We start from the raw sequence: 19,408 nt of genomic DNA, 5'->3' as shown, positions 1-19,408 counted from the left end.
TATGTACTAGGGCAGATGTAAATCGATCCTGTCGTATCGTAGATGATATATTACTGGATTTAAGATGCTATTATAGACCATATATACCTACTCTGTATATATGAAATGGATGAAAGATGTGGCTAATGTGTGAATAAGTCTAGCCTATGAATGCATCGCTAGCCACACGCTTGCCAAATAGTTCTGTTCATGGTCATTTTGAATCCAACTAGCGATATCTAGTCCCAGCCATATCACTCTCAGTACGTGAACCATCTAGTCCCAGCCATATCACTCTCAGTACGTGAACCATCTCCGAGCAACTATACTATGTATACGACCCAAAAACTGGATTCAAGTATCCAGCTGCTTCGACCCTATCCGCTTAGAGATGCTCTTCAATCCGATGATAAGAATGATCTTGATCAGATCCAATAGCCCGTCGCAACTTGCCCGATTTTCCAGATTGTTGCTAACCATTTTGGTCAGCAGACCGAAGCTTAGTATGCAACTATCGGAAGCTTGCGAGTTGCGCCATATGGCGTACAAAAGCCTGGCTGTCCACTCGATATGTTGGCGTGTAGATCAGGTCGCTTCCTGTCAAACGACCTAGTCGTGCATTCTCATATAATGTCAAAGCCCATCTTTGTTTTCACAGCGGGCGCCTGGAATTCGCCTGATACTTTCGACCCCGTCATTGATATCTTAGCTCAGAATGGCTACGAGTCTCGAAAGATTGATCTACCGTCACTTGGGGGAGATCCTGTGACAAAAGGGTTTGAGGAAGACGTGCAGCTCATCAGAGCCACTGTGACTGAGCTGGTAGATACTACACGAAGCATTGTCATGGTCGCACATTCGTATAGTGGACTACCGGTTTCTGAAGCCCTGCAAGATCTTGGTGTTCATGAGCGTGCGAAGAAAGGCCACGTGGGTGGAGTTGCGCATATCGTCTACATTTCAGCAATGATGATACCAGAGGGCGCGACAATAGGAAATTCAGATACGGGCGATGGGGTTCATCTTTTCTGGCAGGTCGATTTAGATGTAGGTTGTGCTCTGTTCATAATAATTAATTTCACTGACATGTTGTGTGGCAGAAAGGGATTGTATGGGTCGAAAAGGAGCAACAGTTGAATCTGTGGTTCCACGACCTGCCGCCCGACCAAGCCGAGCAATGGGCCGCGAGAACTCGAGTACACAGTCTTGGTGTTCTTTGGAGCAAGACATCTTACGCAGCTTGGCGTTACATTCCCTCGACGTATGTCATCCCCGAGGATGATCGTGGTTTCGCTGTAGCTGCGATGGAAGCTATGGTCGAGACTGCGAGGATAGCAAGTCCGACGGCACTGAAAGAGACGAAACGTATTCCAGGAGCGGGTCATTTTGTAATGTTGTCGAAGCCAGGCGCTGTGGCAGAGATACTCGGAGAAGTTGCAAGCTATTGTTGAGTGGTTCAACAATGTTGCTTGCAGAGAGTGCTCTACCGCCCATCGATATTGTGCCTTTGCTTATTTTCTTTAAGCGGCACGATACTAATCATCATAAGCTTTACTTTAGCTGTTTCCTCATAAAACTAGCCACAGTCCAATACTCTCTACCGTCAGGAAGTTTGCCGAGCCATCGCGGCTCTTCTTTGTAAATCACGTATCCCATACACTCATACCATCCTTCAACAGTTCCATGTTCCAGCGGAGGGTGCCCATCCGGCTGGTTCTTGCTTACGGTCGTCAGAGTAAGGGTACAACATGCAGGTGACCCATATGGCTCTTGCGTCGCCAAAGTCTCTGCTGCTTGCCACGCTGCACCTCCAAAGCCACACGATCGATACTCCGGTAGCACGAACAATGTCGAGATCGTAAGCACACTGCGGTCAGGTCGTGCCAGTGTTGGATCTCTGGGACCTGCTTCTGAATCAATCGAGATGTGCCCGACGCGTACGATAGGCGAGTCGTCGGTTTGCTCCTCGGGCGAGGTCGTTTGACCCGTACGGTCTGTATGGAGAGCGGATGGTTTGGACATGATACAGAATAGTGACTTCAAGCCCTGGTTCATCTCCTCGCACCACACCTTAAGCTGCGCATCTTCGAAATTCCAGCCGCAGAGGACTCGTTGTCTCTGTAGCTCGTTATAGTCACTCGGAGTGCTCAGATTTATGGGCAAAAGTGTGCATTTCCGACCCAAGGAAGTGTTTGCCATCATCCGTGAAAGTTAAGATTGGTGTACGTGTCATACGATACGACATGCATGTGTGAGTCGTAGACGGCGCTCGCTTATTCCTGACATGGATGTCAAGATCATCCTATTCCTTGCCCTCTTATAACCGGAAGGCAGCTCAGGGGTAACTTAGACATCTGCAAGACGACATCAGTTACATAAATCGATCCGTGCTTATAGATATGGGCGATGATAATCCGTAGTCTTTGAGTATGCCGATGGTAATGTACTAATTGTGATGTTGGATAAAATCCTCTGGACCAGCCAATTAAGCGGGATGTCGCACAATGTCATAAGGTGTAACCAAAGCAAGTGTTCTTGATATCTACATTTAATCACACTAGTATACACAAATGCTTGCAGCAATGTATTACGTGGTGATCTATGCTCCGGCTCATTCGCTTTAAACATTCGCGTCGCAAAAGTCAATCGATGTCATTGATCACTTATCGCGCACGGTTCTGTGTATACTATACTTCACTTCATTCATGGGTACAATACCAAATCCTATTTCGATTAGCGCTGTGTCCAGACTCACTTGAATACTATAAAGTAGAAATCACTCAAAAGGTTGTCTCGCGTTCACCTCACGACAACTTCTGCAAACTTTCGATTACGAGGCTCAAGTCAAGCTTACCATGAATGAGCCATCTAAACCGCGATATGTTCTCATCGCATCAAATGGAGACGCCATTCTAGTTGTCGGGCCAACCGAGACACGAATTCGTGTTGAAACTTCTGCACTGGAGAGCGCTTCCTCAGTCTTTCGAGCTGTATTCTCGTCCGGGTCATCCGAAGCACTGAATTTCAATCGAGTTGAACCAGTTGTGATCCCTCTACCTGAAGATGACGAGGACGCCATGGAAGCGCTATGCAACATCTTGCACTGGAAAAATGATGCTCTTGGCGTAGTCGACCCTGAACGAGCTTTGCGAATTTCACGAGTGGCCAGGAAGTTTGAATGTCTGACCGCATTGAAGTTCGCAAGCGCGCAGTGGCTCATTCCTTCAGAGTGTATGTCCGCATTGGACCTCGTCAGACTCGCTGCTGTGGCTTATTGCTTCGACAACAATACTGCATTCAGCAACCTCACGCACACCATTATTTCGACACGGACTGAGGCTCCTGTACCCAGTGCGGATCAGCAACGGGAAGTATTCCCACGTGAATTTTGGAGTAAGTCTACCGATATCGCACTTCTTCGTGAAAAGTTTAGCTGAAGATTGTGTAGCTTTGATGGAGGAGCGACACAGCAGCCTGCGAACTCAACTTACTGATATGATCTTCCGGCTTCTGCGCGCTGATTATTGCAGGATATGCGAGTCCACTTCTCAAAGCAAGGTTCTAATTTACCTCTCGAAACTTCAGAACCTTGATATCCTTCCCCCACCAGCAACTATGAGCATTGCCGAGATGCTAGGAGCGCTTGCTACTATCGACAATGGTGACAGAACTGTCGGAGAGTGTGGCAGACATCACCCAAGATGTGCTCCTGACAATCAATTGAAAGAAAGCATTTCCCGTTTCGCGAATGAGTTTGTTGGAATATGTCTGACGTGCGTTCGGAAGGAGGACTATGTCAAGGCAAAATATTGTCAAGGATGTACCTGAGAATCATTTCAACCTGATTTCAGGCATTTCCAGTACCCTGGGCATTGTCGCTTTGGCTTAAGTATGCCATCAGGCTCGTGGACAGATTTCGTCCTAGAATAGCACCTCAGAGTTCCACATACATGGAGCTGTGTTAGATATGCTACAATGAAAGTTTATACCAGTCTCGCATCGAGCTGGATTGATCTGAGATTCTCTATCAGAGGATAGATTCATAGTGCACGGGTTGTAATATAAGCGGATACTCAAGACTGTCTTGCTGTGACTAGAGTCAGGAACGTTGAGTCTGATTCATAGTCTCTTCTTGCAGTGCTATTCAATCGTCAAAAGGTCTGTCTTCAAGGACCTTCGACAGCATACGCGCGTATCTTAGATCAATCTAGTTGGAGAGGGCTGAACTTGATATCGCAATCGAGTCACATGAAGCTGGGAATCTGAATATTGGACAATATTGCCCAATGTGAGATAGGACGCCATGCGATAAAAACGACTTTCACTACCCTGTTCTAGCCTAGTGAACAAATAAAGCAGTGACTATTCCCTCACAGCGCAATTCACTACCTTGTATCTAAGCACAGACCTTTCGATTGAGAATCACATCAACGAAAATGCCCACCCACGACTTCTTTAAGTTTCACCACTATAACTCATTCACACGAGTTCAGTTCCTTACCGTACATTTACCCCCTGCTTAACACAAGCCGCGTATAGTCACACCGCCGCACGCTGTGAAGATGAACGACTATATCCTGTACAACAGGCGCGTGCACTATTTCTTGAGCGATATGCTTCGAAGACAGTTGATCGTGAACCGTCTTACATCCGCAATAATGACCAACGAATACCCAGTTACCGCGACTTGCGGCGGAGACAGTCTCGGTATTACATAAATTCATGTCCTCTCACATCCCGTGTAAACAAACTCTGACTTCATGTAGGGCGCCTCGATCATGCCGTAGCTCTCATTTCCCAATGTTTCGAGCAGGATCCTGCGGCAGCTTACTGGTTGAACGATAAGCCTCACAATGAGCGCATCGCATACCACCCACAGCTCTTCTACCACCTGTTGAAGCCCGCAGCCTTGCTCGGAGCGTACTTCCTCGAAGCTAACACTTGGGAGAGCACGGTCGTCATGATCCCACCCAAGATCCGCACCGACAGCGTCTGGATCAGCCTGCGCGCCGGCTGGCTGAAGAATATATGGCACCTGGGCTATGGAGGATGCAAGGTGAGCCGTATCACACACCCAGTATCGTGGGAGTGAACAACGCGCAATCCTGGATCCGCACCCGACACCTAAACCTGAACCTTGAAACTAACAGAAGCACACTACAGCGCCTCATCTTCGACTATGCGGGCACTATTGAGCGCGCGAAGAAGCGCCATATGGGCGACAAGCCCTACTTCTACATCTTCCAGGTTGCCACGCTTGGAGAGCACCGCGGCCAGGGCCTCTCGTCCATGCTGCTGTACAAGTGCACGGAGATTGCCCAGGCCGCTCGCACGCCGATTTGGCTAGAGGCAACGACCGAAGGGTCGAAGAGGGTGTACGAGCGCGTAGGCTTCAAGGTTATGGAGCACATGTCCGTGGGACGCGGCAAGTGCGATGCCAACGGGGAGGCGGAGAGAGGGGGGGATGGCCTCACGATCTGGGGCATGAAGTGGGTGCCGAGCTCGGTAGAGATATACAGCATGCCATACGAGGCGACCTAGTGAATATGAGAGATGGCGTTACTGGGGTGTGGGTTTGGGGGTTTCTTGCGTTCTGGGTAGCTATAAAGTGCGTCAGCAATGGGACAAATTCAGAATGGCTTATCTTGAAAACGTCGTATAGAATGTGCTTCTCTGTGTGATTAGTCGTCCGGCTTTGCTTGAGGTGCAATATTCTTTGTAGCCAGCAGACAGCGAAGTGATCCTCGTCATCTATGGCTGACATGAATTCCGTACAATATAGCTCATAAAGAGACTATTGAAATCCCTGATATACGATTTATCTGTATCCGATAAGTGAAAAACCAGTTTCGCAAACTCTTGGATGACAGTGCCTCTATCAAGGTTTATCGAAAGCTGCATGAGCGAAACGACACTATCATCGAGAATGGTAGAAGCATGCACTATGAAATTGAGATCCTGCTGGACGGACTATGCTTTCTGCCGACGATGAAGACAGTAATGCCCCGGTGGACGGTACAGCGTCCGATAGATCAAGCGAAACTCAAGGTTATGGACCGAAAGCGTCGTCGCTGCTAGACTGGGCCTAAGGATTCCTGCATCTCTCACGCCACGAAGACGATTCCATGGTTTACTATACCACCACATCGAGTTATACTAGATGGAGTCCACGTTATAGTTTATACCTTTGGGAGGTTCTAGCATACATAACTTTATTTATATATCATATTTATAATAGCGTAGCGCTAACCAACTCAATTCTACTATAGTGCATGTCTAAAATTTTCTATACATTTTTATAATTAGATAGGAGCGTTAGCGGGATGTTTAGGGCCCTGACTAATAATAAACTGCCTAGTAGTATGGGCTTATTATTATCTATTTAGGAAATGACGTAGGGGAAGTCATTTGATGGATTGGAAATAATAAATAAAATAAACCCAAAAGAAGAAGTTCTTGCGGGGACCGAGAATCGAACTCAGGTCTGTTCGGCGTCGCTAATTACTTGCGTAATTCCACAACGAACTGTACTAACCACTATACTATCCCCGCTGAATTGATGAATGGTCGAGCACTAACTAAAATATATTCGCAAGAAAATTATTGAGAAAAGCGATTTCGAAGACGAGCGCGTGGTTGGGCGCTAGTAGCTCGCTTAACTTAGCGTATATCATCCACCTCGTAAAATGAGATACCCGACAGTGGCAAGTTTTCATCAAGTCCTTAGCCAACGAACAAAACCACCAAAATCCAGAACTTCCACTGTAGACCTATCTACATAACTTCCCACCACTGATCAAAACCCACATTGGCTGGTCATGCAAGCGTGTCCAGCCAGCGCAAGACCCCTCTGTACAAGCGTGACCAAGGCCATGTATTACTCTTCTCTTCGGCCAGAAACCGAAATCATCAGGACATGAAACCCAGCCTCAGTGCTAAGATATATACGTCTACATCTGGACGTCTAATCTGTAATATGAAATCATATGTGTCCTCGTGGTACCATATAGGACATAGCTGTGGGGTTTTATTACGATGTAGATCCAACCTGGTGGAGTTATGGAGTGTGTGAATGTGTGGCTGCTGTGAAAGAGTTTAATACAAACAATGATTCGCTCTACGACGTAAAGAGACAATATCTGTCTGGTCGAGTAGGATTCCATCAAACACCATACGCAGGCACAGCGCAAGCATGAGAAAGAACGGTGTGAGCCTGACAGCGTGGATGCCTTACCCTCTTCATCCTCTATAGCAATCGCATCTATCCGACTAGGCTTGAAGCAGTATCGAAAAGACATCTATCGAATGTCTTTGCCACGTATCCACGTGGCACAGGTATATCCATTACGACGAACGAGGCCGTGGTGGTCTAGACGAGACGACCGGCCAGCCTCAAACCGCAGTAGTGGTGACTCACGTAGCCAGCCAGATATGACATGTTCGCCGCAAAATTAACAGCCGTTCGTGCTTATTTACCCCGGATTTCCGATATAACAGCCATGCGCACAGCCATGGGTAGGTATGTAGGTATAGTAGTATTAGGTACCTCCCTACCTCCTGATGCTGGGGCGGCGCGGCTTAGGCGAGGCCCGAGAAAGCAGCACGAACGCGACGCGGCTCTCCACGACCCAACAGCAATAGCAGCTCAAAGGCACATCATCAGAGAAAGTCCAGACTGTGAGAGAACCTAGTTACGGAACAAATTATAATGTCCGGGATAACAGGGGCGTGGAAATAGAGTCATAGAAATGAAACATGACGTGCTAGAAGTTGCGCGTTCGAAGTTTGAGGCTTTTTGACGACGCGGTTTAAGTGGATCTTGTTACTCGATGTGTTTGTTGTTCTTGCGCATATTTTTTTTTTCTTGAGTGTCTGGATGGCCGGAGTGTGGATCAATGAGCCTGCAAGGTGCTAAAAGAGGTGGAGGAATGGGAAACGCGTTTGCTCGTCCACGGTCTCCTCCTCACCCGCGATGACTCTCTACTCCACGAAAGGCGCTGTCTATAATTCACGTCTACACTGGGCACCGTGGCCGACGGCGCACGTTGTGGAATGGACCGCCGCTATTAGGCGCGGCGAGGGCTCGGCAAGAAACAGCTCGAGCTTAATATGGTCTGGGACTGACTCTAGGCAGGCGTATCGCATCGCATCGCCAAGTCAGGAGGATCTGAGCCGGCGACGGGTGATGGAGTGATCATTACCTAAGAAGATGCTGGATGGGGAATGGTGAGTGTGTCGAGACGTAAGGCTGCAGGTGGAGGAGAAGGTTCGTGTTGAACCAGAAAATGATGAATTGGCTGCACGTCAGGTTATGTAAGACCCAAAGTGAAGCATTTCTTTCTTCTCTCTCTGTTTCTGCCGTAGAATGCAGCGTTCCACGGAGATGTCCAATGATGTGCGACCAGCAGAATGCGGGGGATCGCTCACAAAGACGCCATGTCTTGCGTCAGGTGCACATTGTAGTAATAATGTGGCTTGTTTTGGGCCTTCTTGAATGCCGAAATCCAGCTTGTAACGGCGGGCCGCGAGTCAAAGAATTGAAAGGCGTGATTGTATTGTCAATATGGACGCAAGAGTGCTTCGGTGAGCGTAGTGGATAAGATATTCATAATTAGTATGACTGTAGCCGATGCGTGGATCGATCGTATGCACTCGCCGACTCACGATGAGAGCACAATTCCAGCATCCGGAACAGCCCACGGTAAAGAAGAGATTTTTCTTAGTAAAACATGGGATCGATGGTGCTGTTGTGCATTGAGGAAAGTTTTTCCTTGGATGGATGGCCGAAGCGCAAAGGGCAGTGGAGTGGCTAGTGCTTCTATGAATTAGTGGCGCCGCACAAGCAGTGGACCGACAGTCAACTCGCCAGCCAGTGGTGATGAGGCGAGCAATGCAGAGATTTCATTTGGTGTCGAAACTCTCAGAAATTAACGGGTGCTGGTGCCGAAGATGGATGAATGCTAATGCTGTCAAGGTCTGACTAACTGTCATTGCCATCATGTCATATTGGGGGAAGAAGGGAAGGGGGGGGAGAGTGAGCAGCACAACGGGCCACGAGGCTGGGATTCGACGCTGCAGCCCCGTGCCCGTGGTGCTGGAAAGGATGGCATCAGACTGGCCATGTGCTTGCGAAAATCTGTTAACGTCAATCCATCTAGTTCTGTGTACATAATACTCATCGTCCCTCTACCCCTTTATCGTTTTCCTTCTTCCCACGGCTTTTCTTCCCGTTGGACCATGTTTTCTGACCTCCTGGTGCTATATCAATTGTTCCAGCACAAGACAAACTCGTGAGCATTCATCCAATCGACTGCTCATCATTCATAATTCCCCACAATACGCTTGCATATCATTGCATATTGTCGGCGCGCCGCATCAGCCAATCCATCCACTTTCCTTCGAATAAGCAAGCTCTTTCCTCTCACGTCAAGGCCATCATTATGCCTGGTCGACTTCTTGGCTTCCGCCGAGCCTCACCCGCTCCATCCGTGGATCCTTCCGCCCCCAAAAGAGATTCATTCCACTCACAGATTTCCGCATCCGGAAGGAGGCGATCCACTTCGCTGGCTCGTAAACAAAAGAGCAAACCCAATCCAAAGGTCGATGTTCTGGCTCTTGCTTTTGGTCGTCGATACAGTCAGGACGCGAAGATGACGAACAAATCTCCACCTGCGGTTCAGGAACCAGGAGGACCTGCCAAATTAGACATGCTCGTTGAATCGCCACCACTTGTGCTCTTTAATCAACCTCAAGATTCGACGGGTGCCTTATTCAGTGGCCTATTGAAGATCGACGTGAGAACTGAGCGAGTCGTAGTGGAGTCTTTTAGCGCTAGATTCGTCCAGAAGATCACAACCAAGAAACCCGTTGGGGAGAGGTGCTCACAGTGTGCCAATCACACAAAAGACCTCAAGACCTGGGACTTTCTGGCAGAGCCTGTTCATGGAACCTCATCTCTGACATTGGACCGTGGCGAACACAAAGTTCCTCTCAGCTACTTGCTTGATGGCAAGCTACCAGCTACGACTCGTGGCATAGACATGGTCTTGGATTACCATATCATTGCCGAGGCTGTTCTCAATACCGGTGATGTTCTGTCCTATACTAGAACGATCGACGTCAAACGTGCCATCATCCCTGGTATCGACAAGCATTCTGTAAGAATCTTTCCTCCGACCAACTTGACCTGTCAGGTGACTCTTCCACCTGTGGTCTACCCGATAGGCGAATTCAAGATCGCCATGCGCATGGCTGGTACTACCAATCGCAAGGCTGACTGCATCCTCTCCTGGAGGCTTCAACGCCTGCTATGGCGCATCGAAGAAACACAAAAGACTGTCTCTCCAGCCTGCCAGAAGCACCAACACAAGCTCGCGACCCAGGAGGATGGCACGCCCAGCGACGGTCAGCCACACGTACACACCCGGGACATCGGAGACGGCGAGCTGAAGACTGGCTGGAAGACATGCATCGATGACAACATCGAGATTGAAATCCCGTGCCACGTCAACTCGGCCACTAGACCCGTTTGCAACATGAGCGGACCTCATGGCATGAGTGTAAAGCACCAGCTCATCGTCGAAATGGTAGTTGCCGAGCAGTGGAGTTCGAAAAAGAAGCCCCAGCAAACCACTCCGACGGGTTCTGCTAGAATCCTCAGGACCCAATTCGGATTAGTCCTTACCGAACGAAGCGGCATGGGCATTGCTTGGGACGATGAGGCACCTCCAGTGTACGATGACGTTCCAGCGAGCCCACCCACTTACCGCGTCGCGACCGCTGAAGATATCAGCGATATCGAAGCCACAACCAGCTTCGAAAGTCTCCGTCTTTCAGAATGAGCATATCATCAGCAAATTCATCATATCAGCATTTGGCCACGGCGCAATATCCTTCGACCGTTTATTCCAGCATCGGCGTTCATCTGACACATTTTTATCAGCAATTGGCGAGACGGGGCACTCTCAACTTTTTTTTCCATCAGCTCGGACGCAACGGGCAAAAAGCAAATCTCGAGGACGCGGTGGATATACCCCTGGAAGCTCTCCGACACGTTGTCAAGGCTTTGGTCGCCGAATATTCCAAAAAAGCATGGCACACTACAAGCATGCGCGCTTTGACGCGCCTTACTGATCCAACCAAGAGGTTATCCTCCTAGCATTATGTAATCATAGCGAAAGTATCACGTCTAGAACGACATCAATCCATCTTCACAAACATTCTTTTTTCCCACAAGTCATCAGATCAGTAATCGCATTCCATTCTGCTCCCAAGCCTTCTCTCAAAGTCCAAAAATACCACATCACGCTACATGAATGATGACGCCTTGACCGTTCCACCTTTTCTCACCCATCGTCCCTCCACCTATGCCCACAAAGATGGCACAAACCCCCTTGCTCCGCCTACCCACCTATATTCCTATCCCTGCCCACGCGTCCTCTCGGACACATTAATACCAGTGCCACAAGCCACCACAACCAGAATAAACCAAGTCCAGTAATCCTAATCATAATCATAATCATCATCATAAATCGACCACTCATACAACACAAAATAAACCAAATAACTAGCCTCTACAAGGAATCTTTCCCTGTTGTCCTTCATACTTCCACAAGCCCGTCCTGTCAGTCTACCACATCATCTATTATCCCATATTACATCGTATCTCTGACCTTCACTTCAGATCTCCCTTTGCCAATACCGGAACTCAAAGTGTCCGAGAAAAAACGTGTCCACGCCCACGCCCACGCTGCCACGCCCGCATCTCTCAAATCATCCTATATGTATATGTGAACATATAAATAAATAAGCCCCATTCCATACATTCATTCCATCCATACGTCCCGGTCCCATCCCCTGCATCTTGCGCATCCCTCGGAGCGGGGCGCAGTGAGTTTTAAAGCCTTGCATTTGCATCGCAGTTGCATTTGCATTTACATGGCATGACATGACATGGCATCACATTGCAGCCACTGTCTCGTCGGCTTGGGATCCGGGGGGCTTGTGCTTTGCTTTCTGCCTTCTGTTTTGGGCAGAGATGTTCTTTTTTTTTTCCTCTTCGGCGATTTTCTTGGGTGCTTGCTGGGTCGGGGAATGCGAGGGTTTCTTTGGGTCGGGATGATTTTTCCTTTTTCCTTAGGACCAAGAGGCCGGGGCAGGGGGGGGGTGAGTCATGTTCATGCAGAAGAGTGATAGATACTAGTGAGTGATCTTGCAGATTTTGTTTGAGATGGTGGCAGAGGAGGATACTGAAGCACGTTTGGATGGATGACGGGCTGTTGCTGCTGTGCTTGTAGTTGTGAGGATGTGGGCTAGGTAGCAATGAGACAGGAAAGTGAGATAACGATGTATCATCTTGCAAGTGTAGAAATGACGCTTCAGCGGTGGTCGTGTAGTGATACATAGGTAAACTTTTATAGTAGTGGTACAATTGCAAAGGGAAAACAGAGACTTGCGTCACCACCATCCTCTATAAACCAATGGTATGCCCTGATAGCAATACCCGCGAAGAAACAAAAGAGCCACACGAACACAAGCATACGCTAACCCACAGCAAAGAACCGCACAACCCTTATTTCAAAACACATACCCCATCTACAACCTCGCTGCCTTCCGGAACCTGCCCAACCGTCCAAAGAACTCCTCCGTAACCTTGCTGTCCACGAACTCCACAACCTCCTCAACAGCAGAACCATCCGGACTCGCTCTCACCCGACACGCATATTCATTCCGATACGTGCCAATCGGCGTGTGTGCGATACCCCGGCCATAGAGCATAAACGAGCGCGCCGAGGGATCGATGACGAAGCTCTCGAGCTCGAGGGTGAAGTCTGCAAACACGGACTTGAGACGGGTGAGATAGCGGCCGTACTGGGCGTTATCCATGGGGCGGGTGCCGATGGAACGTGGGAGGACGGTGTGTGTGCATGTAGGCGTGCGCAGCGAGATGATGGCCGGGACGGTCCAGGTGTTCCAGCCGGCGACGAAGCGTGTTAGGAGGGCTTCGAGGGTGTGGCGGGAGACGGGGGATTGAGGGGTAAGCATAGCCTGGTCGGAGGGAGCTGGTGAGTCGAGGATGGGATGTTCGGACAGAGGAGTGAAAGGAAGAGTATTTGACTCGAGAGGCGGTGGGAAAGGGAGAGCGTTTGATTCGGGTGGTGGTGTAGAGACGAACATGTCTGATATTTAACTTCGAATGAGGCGTAGAGAGGAACGTGTTTGACTCAGATTGATGTGTAAAGTCAAGTATGTGTGGTCCCGATTGAAAAGTGAAGGAGTGTCGTGGTACAAAAGATGGGTGATCTAAAAGATGCGTGGGCGGCCAGTCGGATGTATTATACAGAATTACTGAACATCAGTTTATGATCCAGCGTGATGCAGATATCTTGTACGAACTGCTGACGAAGAGCTGGCGTAATGGTGTGTAAAAGTATGTGTCGCAAAAAGCAAATAAATAGACTGGTCTGGAAATCACTCAAGACCAGGGGGGGTATTCATTGGATGGAATGCTCCGAATCATGCTTTTGCGAACTAAGCCTTGGAGAATCCGTGGTCCCCGAAGCAAGGTATGACAATTCGCTTAACCACAGACCTCCAACGGACGCAAGAATTTGCGGCTCGTAATGGTCACAGCTCTATCGCCTCACGTCTGTGATTGACTACATCTCTATAATTCTGGCCGACAAGGTCATAAAAGTAAAACGAAGCAGTGAAAGCACTACCCAGTCAAATGTGACATCATTAGTGAGTCTATTGCTCAATATTTGGTTTGACACCTGTCCAGGATGCTTCTTGACTCAAGCTTGTCCAGAAAGTGTATAGATGTATGTGCAAGCGTTGCGCACAAGACAGACGTACACAATGACTCTTATCAAATAGCGATTGCATAATCTCCTTTGAACTTCTATGCTGCATGCGAATATCCGCCGTTCGATGATTACAACAAGGTCCACTGTTCGATCTTAGTTTCGAAACGTAACAAGTCTTGACCGAGCATCTCCCACACGGAATTTTTCGAGAGCATCAAATACGTGCAAGAAGTCATCGTCTGGCGCAATACGATATGGAGGCCATGAACCGGACTTCTCGGACTAGCATCAGGAATTCAATACGGCCCGGGTACCCCCCGAGTAGCGACTTGGCTCGTTCCCATATAAAATTAGCAAAGGCCAACTCGTGCCACTTGATGCAATTCTGCGAAGCCTTTTCCGCTCTAATATATGGAAGTTATAATCAGCTCCAAACAAGCGGTTTTATGTTCATGTCTCGGTCGAGATCATGGGCTTGCGTTGGGTGATTATTACGATGTCGTGAATAGATGCTTGATCTTGATCATGCTCTCGAAGTCCCAAAGCTTGATCATTTTGAAGTCTGCCGCTGCTGTGGAGGTCGTGCGCCGAGTCCGTGTATATGCGGGCGTCTACAGTGGTTCCGTGAAGCTTCTACTGCAGTTGACAGTCTTCAAAACGGCTTAGCAACCTTCCTCGTCTCCACAGCTCCTGTTGTCGGATCCTTGAACTCTCTCCAACTGATCGGATACATCTGATGACCCGCCTCGCTTGTCGCCATAATTACGCCAAGCTCATTCGATGCCGTCGAAATGTAGTATGAACTCTGGTCGCCGAGACTGATTACAATTCCCTTCACTACATCTCCAACCCGAAATGAATCTGCAATGACCACGCGATCCTTCTCCGTTGCTCGTACATCTTCCCTGCGGACAATTCCTTGGAACGCCTCGCGGCAAACTTTGTCTCCGATGACCAGTATCTCTACCTGGGCTTGCCGCGTTGAGAGGCGTGTTACACGTGCGAGCACGATGGATTCGACTTCAGGGAGAATCGCGCTGCCTTGACCTGGTGCTGGTGGCGCGCGTGCGACACTCACGGTGGCCCGCGTCTGCGATTTAGCGGGGGCGGATTTGAGAGTTCCGGCGACTGATGAGATGAGCGCGCCAGAAAAAGAATGGGTGCCTGAGCCGGGTGAGCTCGACGCAACAGCTTTGAGAGGCTGTCCAGGAAGCACGAGAGGAGCAGACATTGTGTGACGAAGGAGCAGATCATGAGCTGTGGAAGAGATCTACGTTGACGTTCAACGACTTGTAACCAGAATATTTCGTAGCTAGTACCAATCTGCCTAGCAACTCGCATCATGGTCTGTGCGCTTAACGTCGAGTGGTAAATCCGAATGCTATCGGAGACGGTTTCGAGACAGACAACAACCTGGTTCCCTCCAGCACGACATACATCCTCGCCTCTCATCTCTGATACCTATGGTTCCGCCTATGACTTTCTTCGCTATTCCTTCGCTCGAGCAGGTGTGATACTCATGATTGAATGCTCCCCTTAAAAGTCCTACATCCCTACGAACATCGTAGTCTTATCGTTCAAGAGTGGCTGTGACAGCACTCTCGACTCGAATCGCGTTATCAGAAATCACCATGGTCGGAACAGCGCGCTCTCCCTCGCAATCTCTAGTCCCTCCACATGAATTTGAAGATCCATTCTCGCGAATATCAAACGACCAAGTGCACAGCCCTGTGAGTGTAGTGAGCAACTGGGAAGAACGCAAAATATCGCCATGGAAAAGCGCAAAATGGAGACATACATTGGGCATTGCATGCCTGATGACTACAGTCGTATTATGGACGACAAGCAATTTCCTAGCAAGTGTGAGTGGACAACCGCTTTAATTGGGGAACACATTAGACTCGAGAAGGAATAGCCGTAACAAGAGCCCGCTCAGCCCTTATCAAGTCTAGGATAGTTTCAGATGAGTAGACAAAGAGTACTGACATGTTTTCAATAGACAATCTTCGCCGACGACACCTATTCAAAGCCCTACTTTGTGACCTACATCAACACATCTTTCTTCATATTTCCTATAGTACCCATGATTATCAAACATTGGTGGAAAGAAAGGGGACAGAACAGTTCGTGGAGGGATCTTCTCAAACGGAGAGTGGGAAAATATTCTCTGCTAACGCAAGAAGAGGAGGAAGAAGCATTTCTGAAGCGCGGAGAGCGCCGAGAAAGTACAAGCGGAAGCTCTGCGACCACGCAGATGCTGATGTCTGAAGACATTGCTAACAGCCAAGAACTTAGTAGTGCGAGCAACAAGAGTGAAGGTGCACATAGTGGAGATGACGTATTCACTGTGTTTGATACACTGAGGCTGAGCATTGAGTTTTGTATTCCTTGGGTACGTATATATATGCCCCCAGAACGCAAGTAAATACTGACCTCGGCCACTCAGTTTTTAGCGAATTATTTTACCGCAGCATGTCTCGAGTACACCACTGTCGCTTCGTCCACCATTGTAGCATCTACATCATCTATATGGACACTCCTGATTGGGTCTGCACTGGGCGTGGAACGATTCACAGTGCGTAAAATGCTGGGGGTCCTAGCATCCCTCGCAGGAGTTGCTCTGATATCCTTGGTCGACATGACTGGCGACAATGATGAGAATCGAGGTGACTTCCCTCACAAGTCGCATAGAGAGATCATCACGGGCGACAGCATGGCCTTCATAAGCGCCCTACTCTACGCTGGCTACACCATCATGATGAAGAAACGGATTGGAGACGAAAGTCGAGTCAACATGATGCTATTCTTTGGATTTATAGGCATTTTCAACGTCATTGCCCTTTGGCCTGGCTTTGTCTTGTTGCACATTACTGGGGTGGAGACATTTGAGCTTCCACCTACACAATGGGTGCTAACAATAGTAATGGTACGTTTGACTACGCTGGTTTCCTGCCAGTTCTAGAGATCATATTCAAGACTAAAATTTCCACACGTAGATCAATTCTGCGTCGTCCTTGGTCGCTGATATCACGTGGGCTTTTGCCATGCTCTTGACTTCTCCACTTGTTGTCACAGTTGGCCTGTCGATGACCATCCCGCTCTCACTCGTCGGACAGATGTGGCTTGACTCGCAGTACGCTGCACCACTGTATTGGGTCGGAGCATGTATTGTCTTTTTTAGTTTCATCTTCATAAATCGCGAGGAGAATCGTGAAGAAGGTGTTTCAGGCCAAACCATCATAATAGACGAGGCATGATCAGGCCGTCCATCTCTGTCGGTTTGTTGTCTGAAATGAATGCAGGCGCTTGCAGTGTATGGTCATTTGAGGGCGAAAGCATTCAGCAGCGTCGCGATATCTCGTCTATAATCAGACGGCAATGTTGGGTAATCCACAGATATACCTCAATTGAGATATATCGCGGATGCCATGCTCGCTGGTTCTTAGACCTCTGTCCCCTTCTTGAGCTCGTCCTCCTCCTGCCTGTCCCTTCTCGCTCTGCGTCCAACCGAAGTCACGCTTTCGTCATACGCCGCCATCCACACCTGGTCCTCTGCGTCTTCTTCTCCCTCGACGTCACCAATGTATCCTTCATCCAGCATCCATGTGCGCAGCATGCGCTTCACTTTTGGACCCCAAACGTCTTCACCAGCCTCGAGATCGGTATACTCCAACACATTTTCGCCCAACGTGAAGCGTCCTTGGCGTGTACGTATCAGTCCGGCCATGAAGGCTTGGCTACCGCAAGCTTGGCCGAGGTCGAAGCAGAGAGATCGTACGTAGAAGCCGGAACGGACTGTCATACTTAGATGCGCTGCGGGACAAGAGGAGCCGTCAGGTGCCGTGGGCGGTGCAGGAGTTGGGGCCGAGTGCTCAGGTGCTGGTACGTCAGTGTTATCAGTCGAAGCGATTACGGGCTCAGGTTGATCCTGTAACGCGCTGGACATTATGGCATCATCCGTCTTTGCTCCATTCTGTGACGCTGTAGGACTGGTAACTGCCTCAGAGTCCTCTGGAAGTGCCTTCGCTCTGGTGTTGGATGTGGTCGATTCTTCGCTTTGTACAGTTGAATCTTCAGGTCCGTGATTGGTTTTGAGTTTCTTCGAAGCTCCCATGCCAACAGCCTTATCCAAGATTACTTTCGCACCTTTGGCATCCTCTGTATTCAACTTCTCTGCTGGGAATCGGTAAGGGTGTGATTCAGGCTCGAGCCATTCAGTCATCTCCAAGCGATCCACGCGCGTCTCTCGCTTTGGCAATTCTGGCACTTCACCACCCTCTCTCGCGTATTCATACATTCTTTTGCCTTTGTTTTGCAGCGCCGAATAGATTGGGGGCCTCTGCATAATCTCCCCGCGAAAATCGGCCAATTTGTCTTCAACCAACTCTCTTTTCAGATGCGCAGTGTCGCCTATCTCCAAGATCTTCCCTTCTCGATCGTATGTGTCTGTGGCTGCGCCGAATAATACCTGGGCTTCGTAGTCTTTTGTGCAATCGATGAACTGTTTTAACGCTTTCGTGCCGCGACCAACGCCCACCACAAGAACTCCAGTCGCTTGCGGATCAAGTGTCCCACCATGACCCATCTTCACTTGACTCCGGAATTTGGATTTGTTCCATCTCTTTCGTTGGCGTTCATCACCGGATTTATTGATTCGGTCACGCTCACGCTCGAGCCATGCCGCAAAAAGCTTGGAGGAGTTGAATTGTTTTTTTATTACTTCGAGAAGGCCGGCGGAGGAGATACCGGGGGGCTTGTGGATGGCTATAATACGGATTACTGTCAGCCGTTCTCTCTCATATGCGATTGGGAAGCTCTGATGCGCATACCGAAAACGCCTTCGTATATAGGTCCGGGCGAAGCCATGAACGATCGAACATATAATGCCAGTCGTTGGAACATGTACGACTGCGATACACGACGGCCAGACGTCAGGATTCACCTCGACCGCAGACAGCGAGTGAGGCTAAAAAGTTCAATGATCTGCCTGTGGAAACCTTGAGCCAAGGAATCAGAGCGGAGCGGAGCGGATTGTAGTGGACGCTAGAGCCAGAAAGTAACTAGCTCCAGGTACATGGACGGGCGACCTCACTTCCTTCGGAGTCGTTCCCTCATCTTCCGCTTCGTCCTGAACTTTAGTCTGCGGACAACGCGGTGTTTACTCTCGCGGGACTCATCTGCGACGTCATGTTTACACCATACTGAGATACTGCATTTCTGGGACTCGAGGTTACACTATCGCGTCCCAACACTTTTTAGAGCCTCCTGCGCTATTCCTCCTCTGGATGATTGTGTATACGAGCACTTCCGCTCTTTGCCGTACCTCCACATATACCGCCTAGGTGGTCTCCCATACTACTACGAGCGAAATGTAGAGACAATGATACTAAAAAGAGCAAGACGACCGCACGCTCCCGTCGCGTTGACTCGGCTTGCTTCCAGACTTCACTCATCTATTCCCGCAAGACCCTAGGCCCCTGTCTCCCTGGGAACAGGAGCTCTGCAGTCCGACTCTAGCCATGAACAGCGCATAGCGAAGTTGAAATAATGGATGGCCGTTTGACTCATACGACTCTTTCGATCATCCAGAATAATTTCCACCACTTGCCGGGGTCTAGTCC

General features: G+C 49.1%; 10 protein-coding genes and 1 non-coding gene across 11 annotated transcripts; 6 read left to right on the top strand and 5 right to left on the bottom strand.

Annotated features, from left to right (window-relative positions):
• Nucleotides 1-609: 609 nt before the first annotated feature.
• Nucleotides 610-1,430, top strand: EJ05DRAFT_481708 (alpha/beta-hydrolase; the record flags this gene model as incomplete). Its single annotated transcript, XM_033745103.1, has 2 exons — nucleotides 610-1,026; nucleotides 1,080-1,430. The coding sequence occupies 2 exons, from the start codon at nucleotides 610-612 to the stop codon at nucleotides 1,428-1,430; spliced, it is 768 nt and encodes a 255-aa protein (XP_033605281.1).
• Nucleotides 1,431-1,530: 100 nt separating this feature from the next.
• EJ05DRAFT_495684 (uncharacterized protein) lies at nucleotides 1,531-2,178 on the bottom strand (the record flags this gene model as incomplete). The annotated part of the gene is made up of 1 exon (XM_033746276.1): nucleotides 1,531-2,178. The coding sequence occupies one exon, from the start codon at nucleotides 2,176-2,178 to the stop codon at nucleotides 1,531-1,533; it is 648 nt and encodes a 215-aa protein (XP_033605280.1).
• Nucleotides 2,179-2,592: 414 nt separating this feature from the next.
• EJ05DRAFT_506502 (uncharacterized protein) lies at nucleotides 2,593-3,971 on the top strand. Its single transcript, XM_033747827.1, has 2 exons — nucleotides 2,593-3,372; nucleotides 3,428-3,971. Exons 1-2 carry the CDS (start codon nucleotides 2,835-2,837, stop codon nucleotides 3,805-3,807), a joined length of 918 nt encoding a protein of 305 aa, XP_033605279.1. The 5' UTR covers nucleotides 2,593-2,834; the 3' UTR covers nucleotides 3,808-3,971.
• A 666-nt stretch (nucleotides 3,972-4,637) lies between these two features.
• Nucleotides 4,638-5,520, top strand: EJ05DRAFT_481706 (uncharacterized protein; the record flags this gene model as incomplete). Its single annotated transcript, XM_033745102.1, has 3 exons — nucleotides 4,638-4,686; nucleotides 4,746-5,035; nucleotides 5,143-5,520. 3 exons carry the CDS (start codon nucleotides 4,638-4,640, stop codon nucleotides 5,518-5,520), a joined length of 717 nt encoding a protein of 238 aa, XP_033605278.1.
• A 916-nt stretch (nucleotides 5,521-6,436) lies between these two features.
• Nucleotides 6,437-6,531, bottom strand: EJ05DRAFT_t4. Its single transcript has one exon. It is a non-coding gene; the product is annotated as a tRNA-His (tRNA).
• Nucleotides 6,532-9,136: 2,605 nt separating this feature from the next.
• EJ05DRAFT_506500 (uncharacterized protein) lies at nucleotides 9,137-11,092 on the top strand. Its single transcript, XM_033747826.1, has one exon. The coding sequence runs from the start codon at nucleotides 9,420-9,422 to the stop codon at nucleotides 10,818-10,820; it is 1,401 nt and encodes a 466-aa protein (XP_033605277.1). The 5' UTR covers nucleotides 9,137-9,419; the 3' UTR covers nucleotides 10,821-11,092.
• Nucleotides 11,093-11,217: 125 nt separating this feature from the next.
• EJ05DRAFT_471784 (uncharacterized protein) lies at nucleotides 11,218-11,650 on the top strand. The gene has a single exon (XM_033743036.1). The coding sequence runs from the start codon at nucleotides 11,291-11,293 to the stop codon at nucleotides 11,477-11,479; it is 189 nt and encodes a 62-aa protein (XP_033605276.1). The 5' UTR covers nucleotides 11,218-11,290; the 3' UTR covers nucleotides 11,480-11,650.
• Nucleotides 11,651-12,329: 679 nt separating this feature from the next.
• On the bottom strand, nucleotides 12,330-13,275 carry EJ05DRAFT_16639 (uncharacterized protein). The gene has a single exon (XM_033739461.1). The coding sequence runs from the start codon at nucleotides 13,153-13,155 to the stop codon at nucleotides 12,574-12,576; it is 582 nt and encodes a 193-aa protein (XP_033605275.1). The 5' UTR covers nucleotides 13,156-13,275; the 3' UTR covers nucleotides 12,330-12,573.
• Nucleotides 13,276-14,357: 1,082 nt separating this feature from the next.
• Nucleotides 14,358-15,099, bottom strand: EJ05DRAFT_16642 (uncharacterized protein). Its single transcript, XM_033739463.1, has one exon. The coding sequence runs from the start codon at nucleotides 15,016-15,018 to the stop codon at nucleotides 14,440-14,442; it is 579 nt and encodes a 192-aa protein (XP_033605274.1). The 5' UTR covers nucleotides 15,019-15,099; the 3' UTR covers nucleotides 14,358-14,439.
• Nucleotides 15,100-15,191: 92 nt separating this feature from the next.
• EJ05DRAFT_459628 (uncharacterized protein) lies at nucleotides 15,192-17,044 on the top strand (the record flags this gene model as incomplete). Its single annotated transcript, XM_033742582.1, has 4 exons — nucleotides 15,192-15,649; nucleotides 15,787-16,179; nucleotides 16,234-16,713; nucleotides 16,784-17,044. Exons 1-4 carry the CDS (start codon nucleotides 15,419-15,421, stop codon nucleotides 17,042-17,044), a joined length of 1,365 nt encoding a protein of 454 aa, XP_033605273.1. The 5' UTR covers nucleotides 15,192-15,418.
• Nucleotides 17,045-17,229: 185 nt separating this feature from the next.
• On the bottom strand, nucleotides 17,230-18,558 carry EJ05DRAFT_433163 (pseudouridine synthase; the record flags this gene model as incomplete). The annotated part of the gene is made up of 2 exons (XM_033741596.1): nucleotides 17,230-17,590; nucleotides 17,723-18,558. Coding segments are annotated over 2 exons (1,197 nt in total), but the record flags the coding sequence as incomplete, so codon positions are not given.
• Nucleotides 18,559-19,408: the final 850 nt, after the last annotated feature.

Source organism: Pseudovirgaria hyperparasitica (assembly GCF_010093815.1).
Source record: "Pseudovirgaria hyperparasitica strain CBS 121739 unplaced genomic scaffold EJ05scaffold_1, whole genome shotgun sequence".
Lineage (NCBI taxonomy): Eukaryota > Fungi > Ascomycota > Dothideomycetes > Acrospermales > Acrospermaceae > Pseudovirgaria > Pseudovirgaria hyperparasitica.
This window is presented reverse-complemented; position numbering and strand designations above follow the sequence as displayed.